This window comes from Triplophysa rosa, linkage group LG3 (genome assembly GCF_024868665.1).
Source record: "Triplophysa rosa linkage group LG3, Trosa_1v2, whole genome shotgun sequence".
In the NCBI taxonomy this organism is placed as follows: domain Eukaryota; kingdom Metazoa; phylum Chordata; class Actinopteri; order Cypriniformes; family Nemacheilidae; genus Triplophysa; species Triplophysa rosa.
Window position 1 is genome coordinate 1,702,999 of NC_079892.1, and position 13,818 is coordinate 1,716,816.

The 13,818-nt window shown below is 40.7% G+C and overlaps 1 protein-coding gene and 1 long non-coding RNA gene across 11 annotated transcripts in view; one reads left to right on the forward strand and one right to left on the reverse strand.

Annotated features, from left to right (window-relative positions):
- Nucleotides 1-605: 605 nt before the first annotated feature.
- Nucleotides 606-13,818, reverse strand: part of myo9ab (myosin IXAb) — a 56,797-nt gene continuing 43,584 nt past the window's right edge. For 3 of the 9 annotated variants that reach the window (XM_057329175.1, XM_057329171.1, XM_057329169.1), the window contains 21 exons: nt 13,477-13,787; nt 12,221-13,261; nt 12,049-12,130; nt 11,685-11,885; nt 11,032-11,123; nt 10,853-10,956; nt 10,562-10,785; nt 9,889-10,005; nt 9,612-9,800; nt 9,325-9,372; nt 9,037-9,148; nt 8,905-8,966; nt 8,536-8,728; nt 8,274-8,402; nt 8,042-8,147; nt 7,542-7,673; nt 7,330-7,453; nt 7,001-7,054; nt 6,066-6,325; nt 5,254-5,372; nt 606-4,668 (listed from right to left, as the gene is read on the reverse strand). In XM_057329175.1, the coding sequence (XP_057185158.1) occupies nt 4,274-4,668; nt 5,254-5,372; nt 6,066-6,325; nt 7,001-7,054; nt 7,330-7,453; nt 7,542-7,673; nt 8,042-8,147; nt 8,274-8,402; nt 8,536-8,728; nt 8,905-8,966; nt 9,037-9,148; nt 9,325-9,372; nt 9,612-9,800; nt 9,889-10,005; nt 10,562-10,785; nt 10,853-10,956; nt 11,032-11,123; nt 11,685-11,885; nt 12,049-12,130; nt 12,221-13,261; nt 13,477-13,787 (4,095 nt within the window). In that variant the 3' untranslated portion in view covers nt 606-4,273. Of the gene's footprint in view, nt 4,669-5,253; nt 5,373-6,065; nt 6,326-6,686; nt 6,705-7,000; nt 7,055-7,329; nt 7,454-7,541; nt 7,674-8,041; nt 8,148-8,273; nt 8,403-8,535; nt 8,729-8,904; nt 8,967-9,036; nt 9,149-9,324; nt 9,373-9,611; nt 9,801-9,888; nt 10,006-10,561; nt 10,786-10,852; nt 10,957-11,031; nt 11,124-11,684; nt 11,886-12,048; nt 12,131-12,220; nt 13,262-13,476; nt 13,788-13,818 lie in introns of all 9 variants that reach the window. The other 6 variants (XM_057329173.1, XM_057329170.1, XM_057329174.1 and 3 more) reach the window with 6 other exon arrangements.
- LOC130551521 (uncharacterized) lies at nt 4,671-6,194 on the forward strand. Of its 2 annotated transcripts, none has more exons than XR_008962624.1 (3): nt 4,671-4,784; nt 5,186-5,356; nt 6,080-6,194. It is a non-coding gene; the product is annotated as an uncharacterized LOC130551521 (long non-coding RNA). The 2 variants fall into 2 exon arrangements; XR_008962625.1 differs by having other exon boundaries at nt 4,690-4,784; nt 5,217-5,356.

The window sequence follows — 13,818 nt, forward strand, 5'->3', positions numbered from 1 at the left end:
GCAATTGTTTCTACAATATTTCATATTTTACTGCTTCTCTTGCACTCCATTACACAACGCTATGTGTGTTGTTAGGATAACAAAATATTTGGTGTTTTTACTATTTTCGTTTTAGAGCGCTCAGCCTCAACGCTCCAAAAGCGCTTGTAAATGTCTATGTCAAAAATGATTGAGATGACCAATCAAATGAAAGGAGGCAGAACTTACTGGCCAATCATATTGTCGGGCGGGCTTTACTCTTGACAGAAGGCCAGCGAGTGACGCCTTCTTTTTTATTGTCGAAAGAGCACGAGATGTAAGTAGCTAAACTTTCATATTTCACACCTCTTTTACAGTAAAAACTTTAAACGTTTGACACTAGTATACAGGAAAGCAAACATTTACGTTTTATATAACGTAATGTGTTGTGTTATTAAAGGTATCGTCAGGGATAACGTTAACACATCGTGTGTGAGAATAATCTCGTAATTACGGTAACGTTAACGTTCATTCTGACAAGGCAGGATCAAATCGCAAATTTAGCAATCAATGTCATAATTCTTTGCTTAATAAACGTGTGTTTCCATTTTAGAAGATGATTAATTGTCTACATGGACGGATAAACAAAAAACATGAGTCAGGATATTTTTTAAATAAGACGATGGTTATGTTCATTTTCTTTTTACACCCTTACACAGTGATTTTCACATTTAAGAAATATGACAGATTGCACCGCAAACACAGAATTTGAACGCACAGACCATTCAACATAAAATTATAATCATACATAAGAATAGATAATACATCCCTCAACAATCTGCACTTGAGTCGAGCACACTTCTGGTCTTAAACATGTTCTTAAATACAGTGACTGTAAAACTTTGACAATAGTGTGGCATGCTACAGTGGTTACATATATGCAGGATTAAAAAAAACTTTTCCTTCTTGCCATGAATAGTTCACCCGGATGAAAACTGTTGTTTACTCACCCTCATGTTGTTTTAGACCCATGAATGATCTTTGCTGTGGAACACAATTGTACATTTCATGTCATTTAATGTCTTATGAGCAGTATACTTCTGTCTGCGTCATTCTGCTAGAAAATGAGAGTTATATTCTTATTTCAGAGAATAATCCATACACGTATGGTATAGCAATAGAACATTTGTGGGAAATGATCATTCCTGTCATTTCTGCACTGGACAGCTCCAATCCTCATTCAATTTATTGATATCACGGCTTTTTCATTTAATAATTTACCTTTTGTGTTCCGTGGAAGTCATTTTAGTTCAGAACAGGGCCGTCACTAAATTTCCCCCATCACGGGGGGCCGGGACGAGTGTTTGCCCTTGACGGCTCTAGTTAGAGTAAATGACAATTATCATTACTCTCTTAGGGTTAGGAGAGTACCAAAATACACTATCAAAACATAAAATGAAGCGTGATATTGCACCATGATGATGGTTTCTTTCAATAGGCTATGCCTTTTACCTATGCTTGCAAACATACACACACAAACGTAAACAGCTTTTGGAGACATATTCCCTGTACATTAAGTTCACTGTGTAGCCTCAATATAATTTCTATCTAAAGCATTTTGCTGTGTCCTTATTATGCGTTTTCTACTATTTAGTCTTTACCTGCTAATGTGCATTAGACTATAACTCTGACAGAACGCCAGGATTTGCTAAAGCGGGAGAGCCCTGTCTATGAATGTGTTTGTGATATAATACCACCAGATCAAGAGGAAATTATTTTTTGGTCAACCAAGGTAAATTTTGGCAAGGAAAACTAAATGTCTCGAGATGGCACAGTGTAACATTACACCGAAATGTATACTTATATAACTGAAATCAATATATAAAACAAAATATACTTAAAGCAATGTACAAATAAACACCCAAAATATTTATGACGTAAAACATCTTTCAAGTCCTGAATCGGTTGCACGTAACACTGAGAAAACAGGGTAAACAGTAAATGACACCAGCAAAGCATTGTGGAACGTAAACATGTCACATTTCACGTCCCTTCAGCACGGTTCTTCAGAAGAGTTTCAATCTGAAACTGACCAAAACAAAAACCACACGATAAATCTCACAAAAGCGTCAACCGTGTCACATTTCAGGGCTTGACATTAAGCAATGTCATGTGGTTGTCCTTCGGACAAGTAAATTTGTCATTCACTTGTCTGACTACAAAAATTACTTGTCCAAAGATAAAAAAATATATATTTAATTTGAATTATAATATAATATAATCAATATAATTGTTTCGGATTTAGATTGGTGAAGTTTGCTTCTGTCCGCTTTGGCCGCCTGAATTTGGTTACAGGCCTACTCTCCGTGACTGCTATAAACCAAAGGCAAGCAGTAATTATTATTAGTGTTAAGGCTGTAAGTTCACTTTTTTTGCACATAGCACTGGTGCTAGAGAGGTTTAAAGTTTGGTAGCACAGGCAGAAATGTGCAAGTGTAGATCATTATGAATAGGCAGATAACTGACAAAAGACATTAATGTTACATACAGATGGATAAATTAGGGCCGTATCATTTTTAGATTACCTAAATTTGTTTTAATATTTCTAAGTTCTGTGTTTTTCCTTTTTTACTATACAATAGTGATATATTTGTCCACATAAATTACTGTAGTATACTATAGTATTTACTATAGTAAACTGCAGTAAAATTCTTACTATATCGTTTTTGAACTTTAGTATAGTATACAGTGTTTATCAATTTACTACAAGGGCACTTCAATTTTCAATAGCAAATACTATAGTACACTACAGTATTTTTTGTCTGAGTGTTCAATTTAACGGGACTTTTATTTTGATGGGTCTTCGGGAAGATACTTGTTTGCCGTTAGCGTCACTCAAACAGTAAAACGCTCGTAAAATAAACTCTCAGAGCAACTCTGGAGATGAAGTTCGTGTGTTCATATCCTCATACAGTGCAGCACAGATAAATCCTCGACCATCACTCGTGTTGTATGTTAAACTGTGCACATAATTCACTCAGACACGCAGAACAGCCAGATGACATTTAAATAACAGGATTCCGCGTCCGCGTGGACTTATTGTCACACACAAACACGCAGCTCTGTCTAATGCACATATTCTTATTATTCTACATATACTGTATGTCGCACAGTTTTTTTCCCCAAGTTACTTGTCCAGTAAAATTCTCTCTCACTTGCCCATACAAAACATTCACTTGTCCCGGACAAGCGTTAATGTCGAGCCCTGCATTTCATACTAAAATCTGAAGACATATTTCGCTGGATGCAAAAATGGCCGTGTCATTGAAATAAACTAAGAAAAGAAAGAAATTATGGACTATATGCTAAAAAATACAGTGAATTTTGTCTTATAAAACGGTCAGTTCTGGTCCTTGATTCTGATTGGTTGAGCCGAGTTCTAAGCCGTTATAAAATAACCTGATTTATAACTGCTGACTGCATTACATTATATCACTTTATTTTATGAAACCTTGCTACGCATATGGAATAACCGTTTTATAAAAGCAATAAGCCCCAGGAAACAATGGGTTACAAGAGCATAACGCCCTTAGCTGTTATAAAATGCACTGTAACCCACAGGTTCTTGGGGCTTATTGCTTTAATATACTGTACTATAGTAAAAAAAACATGAATAAAGAAAAAAAAACGAGAATTCAGAAATAAAATAAGGTAAATTGACAAAATTCTCAATAAGAAGGTAAAAGAATTGCATTTTTTTAATCCCATTATTAAGATGTAATGTAACTAGAAAACACTTTTGTGAGATTCGCTTATATAATAAACATACAGACATAAACACAAGAGTCACTCACACCGTACAGACACATAATAAAACCTTTCACATGGGTCGATCAGCAGCACAGGGATTTCAGCTATTTACACGATTCTTTTGACCCTTATCAATAATATAATCATATTATTTTACATATTTAGCACGTTATCAAAGATTCTCGTAATCATAGAGTGAAAACAATGTAGCAACATGGCATGCGGTCAATGGAAGTCACATGACCTCCTCTCATTGGCTCAGGTCTGTTCTGTAAACATGAAAATGGACTTGACGGCTTGAAAATCGTTCTTTCCCTGTCTATTCTCAGAATCTGTGGACCGGTCCAGCTGGTCCACTTTACAGTCAGTAGGTCGTAGATATCAAGGCGATCGCTTGTGATATCCAGCATTTTGTTTTCCATTTTTGTTTGCATTTTCTTCTGTTAAAAACTGCATTTGTACGTCTCTTGAAGTCTTTCTGCTTTGAAAGCGTCACACGCTAACATCACACCATGAATTCGTTACTTCCATATAGCACTAGAGGCTGAGCAGAACCCAAATCATGTTCTCTCCTGCGGACGCCCCCCTCTCCTGGCTCACGGGTCTTCGGCGGGCAGCTCCGGTTCCCTCTGGGCCGCGGCCGGGTTTTCTCCGAGCTGGAGGCACATCGGGTGGTCAGGGAAGCTTGTTCTGAGGCTTCTTGGTTGAGAAGAACGTGCAAGTCTCCTTCGGGAGAAGCCGAGGAAAAGAGAGGTCCGGAGGACGAAGAGCGGAACCGATAGTGAGGTGTGGATGACACGGAGGACATGGAGTCCACAGAGTCCAGAGATTCAGGCTGCCGGCGTAAAGCTCGCCTGCTTTTGGACTCTGGCTTCCTGCAGCGTGCGCCAGAACATTTTTCTGAAAAGGAGAAACAAAGATAACAGTTAAGAACAACTTCAAAGAACTGAAAGATGTGCGAGTATGGACAGCTGTGTGCTGTTTTTTGTAGGAGGGATGACACACCTGATCACTAGGTAACAAAAAAAGAGTGGTTATTTTTTAATAATTCCTTTAAAGTCCCAGTGAAATTAAAAATGACAATTCTTATTTTTTCATGAAATCAGCGTTTATAGTAAATAGTTTATCAATGTGGGTCATTTTCTTTTTAAAATTCATGTACCCTCACAATCTTCAGTTAAAATCTGAAAACACACTTCCACCCTGAAATGACTATGCATCTCACATGACGTAAATTAGAGGGCTTGGGCGGAGCATCCGTTAACTCCTCCCCTTCAACTGTCAGTCTGCTGCCAGTTTTATTTCAAAATCAATGCAACAGCTGTTTTTACACATCCAATCAATTCGCAGTGAAATACGCAAGCCACGCCCACTAATTTTCTCTTTTAAAATTCCTTTTAACTTGGAAATGTGTCAGAATACGGAAGTAAAAACGATCGCAACTTTAGGTTCACGGGGACTTTAAGCTCCGATCAGATACAGCACCTTCTGATTCCATGAGGTTTTCCGAGCTGTCGGCTGTTCCGATGGACGCTTCCGACTCCAGCATCTCATCATCAGACGCTCTGGGCTCCAAAGCCAACATCTCGTACGTCAGCTCTTCTCTAAACACACACAAATACAGACATGTAGGCACCAGGGTTATAATTAAAGTTAACTAAAACTATTAAACCATTTCTGTTTAAATATAGGCCTAAATATTATTTGAAAACCGTGAACCGTGGTGTCTTAGCAGTAAAGTGAAATAAGTTTAAGCTCAACCACTAAAAAAATTAAAGAATAAAGCACAAAACAAACCTATCAATATTCATTGATACAAAATTAACATGAAAACTTAAAAATATACTACAGTATATGAAAACTCAAATAATCAAAACCACATTCAATTTTACAAAAACTAAACTAGTTTGACATTAGATTAAAACTAGATTTTTCTATTTGTGTTTTTCAGTTGAACGTTTATTGGTTTTGTGTCATTTAAAGGGGTCATATGGCGCGAATATGTGTTTTTCTGTGTCTTTGGTTATAAGTGTTATAAGTAAACAAAAAAAGATGCATTCTATCTAAAAGCGAACGCTCACCCAGATCTGCCTGAAACGCCTCGTGTAGCCACACCCCCACAAATCTACGTCAGTTCATGTATTCCACCAATCACTACGCACTGTACAGCGTTTTTGAACCTTAAATCTCGTATACACATTGCATTACATCTAAAACAAACGATAATATTCGTTTTAGCCGTGTCATATGACCCCTTTAAAGGATGTGTATAAAAATCCAGAAAGCATTAAACTAACTTCTCTTTCTGCAGGTTTTCTATCTGTTGGGTCAAAACTCTCTCTTCTTGCTGCATGGCTGCTTGCTGTTGCTCAGTCATCCCAGACTCCGCCCCCTCCTCACCCGGCTCCTCCCTCTCTGCCATCCGCGGGCTCAAGGGCGGTGAGGGCGTGTGGAGGCCGCTCTTGCGCAAACGTGCCTTACTCTGGGGAGAAAGAACCGTACGACATCCCCATGACATCATGCGTGAAGGTACGTCAACATGAAGCGATTTATAAACCTGACGGCAGGATGAAAACACATGTTTAATGTAGACAGCTTCATTGTCTGGTTCAGTCGTGAGCTGAAAACAGACCTTACACATTCACATCCATTGTTGTGCGTAGATGTGTTCACTCACAACATTAAAATAACACATCGAAGAACAGTAAAGAGATCACATGAGGGAAAATCACAGCAGAATTTAGAGTCATACAGGGTGTACTCGATTAGGTCGTCACTGATTAGTAAAAAAACCGTCTAGACGAAGCACACAACTATGTAAAACAGAAAACAGAACGGTGAGATTCTCCACGTTCACTAATGAAAACACACACACACACAATTTTGTCCATCCCTGCAAAACATTCGCTGAGTTTTACCTTTTTAACTGTGTTTGGCTGTGTAATAATGCAGCAGAAGAAATAAAACGAGCAATTATTAGTAAAAATGTGTTTTTACACCGCATGCAACAAAACATACAAAAGAAGCAGGACGTGACAACACCATCGGAGCACGTCATTGGACAGTACGCTCCTAAACACCTGTCACAACCAATCACACGACAGCGCTTCACGACGTCGCAGATAGTAAACACATTATGACCACAGACGGCTGCTATGGCGACAGACGACGCTACACGACATGACACGCACTAGCCGCAGCGTCACATAGATGTTTCGATGTGAATACGTACCGGAGTGGCAGTTCTCGTAATGCCAATAAATCTAACCGCGATAAGAACGGGTTTCTGGAAGAGGAGGATGAAGAAAGGCAGGAGTGAGGGGAAGAAAACAGGGTTAGCAGGAATCATCACCTCCCGTGAATACTGTACAACAGTTGAAAATGTTCATTTAAGTTTAATATGTAAAATGGCACAAACGTATACTTGTCTACGTGGCTATAATGTGCTTTTGGTAGCTGGTAGTAAAAAACTATATTCTATTCATGGAAGGTGATGTGTCAGGGTGGGGCTACACACGGCGAGAGCACCATACATTCGTGACTCTGTGTTAAATCACTCACCATCGAGCGCCGGATGTGTGTGAGGCGACTCTTGGCTTTGCTCTCTGCAAACTCAAGCGTGTTGATGTCCTTCAGACGGGCTTTATATTTCCTCATCTGCTCACAGATGATCAGCTCCACACACCTGAGGGGTTAAATGTCAGACATACACGCATAAACTTAAACGTGTACATAAATAAAGATTAGCAGAGCAGTATTTTAGGGTTTCTTACGCGGTGGTCTTGCTGATGTCTCGGACGCTTTGTAGGGGGTCGGTGGTGTCGGGACAGCGCAGTATGCAGGGTGCGAACACGATGGCCAGAGCGTTAGCGGACATGCGGTTCGTCTCCTCCTGGAATGAGATCCTAAAGCCCAAAAAGTATTGCGCCATATTTAAAAATCATGTACGTTTAAAATCATTTCATATTTACTTTTAAAATAAATAATAAATACAAATTAAAAACGAAATAATATAAAAATAATTTAAATACAATAAAAAATAATTTCTAATAAAAATAAATAACTAAATAATAACAAAAATAACAAAAAAATATTATTCATCATAATACCTATATGGTCATAATAACAGTAACAATAAAATTCTAAATGATCTTAACTTAATGATTGTAACCCAAAATGTATTTGAACCTTCACACTTAAAAATGTAATAAAAATCAAAGCAAGTATTTATTTTAATTAAACATAACAATGCCGTCCTTAACGAGAATTTTACCTGACTAGATGAAATAAGAGTCTCTCCAGCGTGCTCAGGTGAGTTCTGCTGAGTTGATCGATGATCGCGTAAACGCTCTGGACGATCTCGCGTTTATCCTGTAGACCTGCACCAATAAACACATGCTCAATTATTTCCAGATAAGTCTATAAAAGTACTCTCACATGACATAGACGTTTCGAAAGCATTATATCTAATGCAAGACGAGAGAGAGAACATGAGAGGCTCATACCCATGGCCCTGAGGAACTCCTCGTAGAGTTCAAAGGTCATGAGGGGGTTGGGGAGGTCGCGCAGCCACTGTTTCAGAACGCTCGCTATGACGTGAATGTTGTAGTCGTCCAAATTCACACCATTCACATCTGTCACGAATACAGTTGAAAAACCCAAGAATTTCTTACGTTTCAAAACTAGTTTCGCATTTGAGTAAAAAAGGTTCATTTACAACTGAAACGACCAAAGGAGCACATCACTATAAGACGGCAAACATCTTACCCGTATCCAAGCCCTGTTTGAGTTCTTTGATTTTATTGGTGGATCCAGACTTTCTATAGATGCCCTCCGTGTAGAGTCCGTGCATCTCGATGTAGTTGATCAGTTTCTCCACCACCAGCGGGACGGTTCTCTCGTCGCTGGTTAAACGGGTCAACTCCACGCCGAACTGTCGTGAAGATTGCTCGGGATCAAACTGGGCGGACACATGCATGCGTACACAGACGGACAGACAGACATCAAAAATGACCTGCATGAAAACATTGCTTTTGCACGATATGAAAAGCAGTATGGAGTCACACATAACTGATGACGGCACGGTGACATCATTCGCTGAGAAAATGAAGCGCTTTTTTGAACCGGAGGTCTTACCTTCTTACTGCATTTGGTGGTCATCCTCAGACAGCACTTTCTGTGACACGCGTAACGACAGACTGCCAGACACACAATGCAAACATTAAAATATGCTGCAGTAAATTATGATTCGCTGAAAGAATAACTCACGTTTACACACGCAGGCCTTGTCCATCATCCAGATGAGAGAGGAGCAGAACTCACAGTAGGTCGGGATGCTGTACTGAGTGGATTTGAAGATGTGACCCATGTGCTCTTCTACCTGCAGAGGGCAGCAGAGAGCTGCGGTCACGATCTACACTGCACACTATACACTATGAAGCTTACTAGTGAGGTGTAACTGCAGTATGCATAAGAAATTCACCGCCTTTGCGTAATTGCATGTTAAGATTTATTCACTGTGTAAAATAATGATGTAAATGGAACGTAAATACTCACGATATCCGATTCCTTTTTCCTTCGCTTTTTTCTCTCGGGTTTGGGTGCCTGAAATGATGAGAGTCACACGGGACAAGGTTGTTATAGTTCATTAAAACTATTATAATTCATCGAAATCAAATCAAATATTGGCTTAAATGTTATTTTGAATACTAAACGGAATTTAGATGTCTATAATTGCTCAATACTAAAAGGTACAATAAAACTGAAAACAAAACTATAATAACTCTGACAAACGACCGTCAGAAGAGCAGAGGAGGACGAGGAGGCAAAGAGAGAAGTTTTACCTTACTGATGGTTCCGTTCATGGGCTTGTATTCAGTCATGAACTCGTCGAGGAAGACTTTGAAGGTGTTGACCCAGACTTTAACAGGAGACTCGCTCCAGTCGCGCTGCTCCAGACGCATGCTATTCTCCAGGATGTGCTCGAACAGAGCGTAGAGATCTTTATAACGGATACTCCTGCCGTCATCCATCTAAGACACAAACACAGAGAGAAAATTCAGAGCTGAACAGAATCTTTAAAGACACATCTGGGGTCACGATGACATCTGAGGAACTCACGGCCAGAGAAGTTGAATAAGAGTCGAAGATATTGAGACGAAACTCTTTCAGGGCTTTTTTGAACACAACGTCCACCGGTGAGTCCTTCTGACAGTCCTCAGCGTCCAGATCACTGATCTATAAAATCAGCAGATAACACAAGACTCACATGTCTGGCGATGTCTGCGCAGATGTTCTTTATCAGAATATGAAACAACTAAAAGGTGAGCGATTTTTTTGTACTATGTTAACTGAATGTAAAACTATTAAAACCTAGAACTGAAATTAAATATTTAATAGATTTGAAATAAAATATAGGCCTAAATAAAAAAGCAATATTAAAAATAAATAAATGATAAAAGCACATAATAAAATGCTAAAAATGTAACTAAAATTAACATTAAAACTTAAAAAGTTATTAATAAAACTACAGTTAAAACTAATCAAAATTAAATTAATGTCTAGGAGAATTAATGAATGAATTGAGACAATTTGATAAAAATGCGCTGTGAACATAAGGATTTTCAATCATTTTAAGAGAAAATTTATAATTCAGTTCTTTCAAAAACGTTTTTATTTTTCAGCCCAAATATATTTTTTAACAGTAACGCTGGTCCTAATCTAAGTGTCATTATGCCTCACGACTCAACTAATGTCTCTCGACTAGTCGTTAAACGGAGAAACGCATAAAGACCTTCTTCATGAGGAAATCATTCATGCAGCGGTAATCTGTGGTGCTGGTGAGGATGTGGAGCGAGTCGTTCTGCCAGGCGTTCGATTCTAGAGACACGCTGCTGATCTTCACGCTGCGTCTCCTATTCATCGACATCATGCCCATCATCAGCGGCTCCCGGTTCTCTTTGCTGTCTTTCCCTCGCTCGGAGAGTCCGGCGTGCTCAGGACTTGCCGGTGGAGAGTCTGAAAGAGACACAACGTTAGTACAAGACACACATGTAAAGAATAACATGCAAGAAACATGACTCACTGTTTCTTCTGTCAGTGAGCTCCGAATCAGCTGAATGTCCACGGCTGGACATCTTCTTATCTCCGTGCTTGCTTTTGCTCCAGAAGCGCATCTTCCCCCGGACCCTGTAAACAAAGCAGGTCAAGAATGCATTTTGTGGAAGATGAAACATAAACCAACAGGACCGAAGAGTCTCTGACCTGCTGTCTGTGTTAGACAAAGACTTTCTGAAAGACTCCATCTTCCCAAGATCTCCAGAGGACATGGTCTTCTGAAGCTTTTTCTGCTCCTTCTGAGATGATTTCAATGAAGAACAAAAGACTCCAATTAAACCAGAATACATAAACACTTTCTTTGAGATTATTCGTGGACACCAGACCAGATTCGATGGTTGTGAGGTCACCGGCAAAGAGATTTTAGTTTTGTAAAAGGCTATAGAGATGAGACAGTGTTTGAACCCGGAGTTATTCAATAGCTAAACCCAACCCAACCCAGACTGAGAGAGTGAAGAAGAGTGTGAGAGAAAGATTGTGAGTTTAAAAAACAAGAAAGTCCATTTTGTCTACTGTATGTTGAAGATATCACATGCATGAGCTTGGCCCGCAAACTTCACGGATCTTCAGAAGGTCTTGATGTGGAAAGAAAGTGATGCAGGTTCCAGTAAAAAGAAGTCAAGAGTTTTCCGACGGTGGTTAAACTAGAACAGCGTTACGCCGATGTAGTTTAGGATTGTTAGTCTTCTACTGGATTAGTGGTCTGAAGGATGAGTTGGTCGAACTGGTTAAATCGTAACCCAGAGAGGGTTCAGTAACTGAGATCAGCAACCAGTTTTGGTCTCTGGGATCGGTTTTACCATCTCAGAGTCGCTGTCAAAGACAGGGTCAAGCGAACCCAGGGATTCTGGAAGAGTCAGGGTGCGAGACAGCACGGGTCTGTACTCGTATTCTTCGTCTTCATCCTCATTCGAATCGACCTCCGTGCTACAGGCACGGGTCAGGAAGTCCGAGCGCGTCCCGGCCATGCGAGCTTTCTTTTTACGAACGCCTCCGGTCACCTGATCATTCATAGTGATGGTGTTAAATCAACAGCTAGATATAATTTTGTACCCATGTTTTGGGTCAAAGTCGTTCCTGAAAGACATACTGTACCACAACACTTGACTTTTCTTAAATTTGGGAAGTTGTCATGAGAGTATAAAGATGTTTGATTGTTCTCACCTCTCTGTTCTTTAGCGATCTGAATCCCGCTTCTCTTTGGATAGCCAGAGAACGTTCTTGATTCACCAGGTCTTTATCGGACCTGAAGGACATAAAGCAGACAGGTTTACTGATCACGCTCTACATGTGTGTTTGAGTACAACATGGACTGTCTACGTAAGTCTAAACTCACTTAGAGAAGGTGAGTCGGCTGCGTTTGGGAGGGAAGGCCAGATTGGACGGTTTCTCTTTCATACTTATACTGATGCGCTGTGTAACCTTCTTCTGGGCTTGTGATTCCTTTTTGGACTCTGAAGTCACGTCCTGTACTGACGTCTCCACCCTCCGGTCCAGCTGGAGCGGTTGAGAGGTGGGCAGAGAAGTGGACGAGTCACGATTGGTTTGAGGCTCAGGGGTTGACTGGAGGTTTGGAAGATCTAGAGTAGCATCTCCATTCCATTGATCTTTTGGGAATGTTTCCTGGTGGACGGCAGCAGGTATCTGCACAGTTTCCTTCTCTAGTTTTTGTAGAGTTTCCGGGGTTTTCTGCTCCACAGTATTCTCTTTCTGCATGCTGATAATGACAATCACAGACTCCTTCTTCTCCTCGACCTGCCTGCCACTGGTCGGTGTCCTCGGCACACTTTTGACCGGACTGCTCTCTTCATTTGGGATGTAGAAGCGGGGCTTTAAGGACGGTGGAGTTGTCAAGTCTTCATTCTGATGCACCTCCATTGGCTCGGATTTTTCTGAAGCGGACATCTGATGAGGATGCTCGGACGTCTCAAGCTCTTCATCATGAATGTTGAGGATCTCGAAACTTTCTTGGCTATCTAGAGAAGCTTGAGGTGACGCAGCCACACATTCTGAGTGTTGAACAGGAAGCACGCCGTCTGATATTTCAGCCTGATCTGAATTAGGCAATGATCCGGATCGGACTTTGAGCAGCTCTAAACTGAACGTGGCTTGTTCGAGCTCTCGTTTTCTCCTGCTCTCACGTTTGTTACGGCTCTTTAGCGTGCTGTCGTCCACGATTCGAGGAGGTTCTGCAGACGGCTCTTGTTCCTCCTGTGGAGGGTCCTCGGCTGAGGATCCAGACGTCTGAGGGTACAAGTGAGCGATCGGGAATTCGGCCGTGTCTTGAAGGTCGTGTACACTTTTTGTAACAGTGTTTTGACGACCCGCGATATTGAGGCTTTTCGTTGGTCTCTGTTTCACTTGCAGAATGTAACACCTTGAAAAAATTGAAAATTGTTGACATACAGTAAGAGTGCAGAGATGTAAGAACGGTGTGTAATAACAATAAGAACTGATTTGCTTGGAAAACTGAAAAGAGGAATTTGTCGTTGTAAAGTAAATAGAACTTATTTCAATCTCATGCTGACATTGAACTATGAGGAATCACGGGGGACGTTTTGCTTGTTATTCGTCATCGGTTCTTTCTGTTACCTTTGTCGAGCCTGATGCCCCCTGCAGGCCGCCTGGAGTGTTACAGTCGCCCTGCGCTGTTGCAGGTATCTCTGTCTCTGTCTGTACGTCCGCCAGGTCGTCTGTATGAGGCCGGCAGCGGTCTCTCTTGTCCGCAGACACCTCCTCCATCGCCTCTGGATGACCAGTGCCGCGTTCTTCTGCAGCGCATACAGTCGCCTCTCTCTGTATCCTCTCCACGACGCCTGCAGATACACTGCCGCCTCCTGCTGGAGCTCCAGGTCACACGTGCGATCCGTGGCATGCGTCAGCAGACATTCACGCCACCAGCGCTACATTGACAGACAGAAAGGAAACAATCAA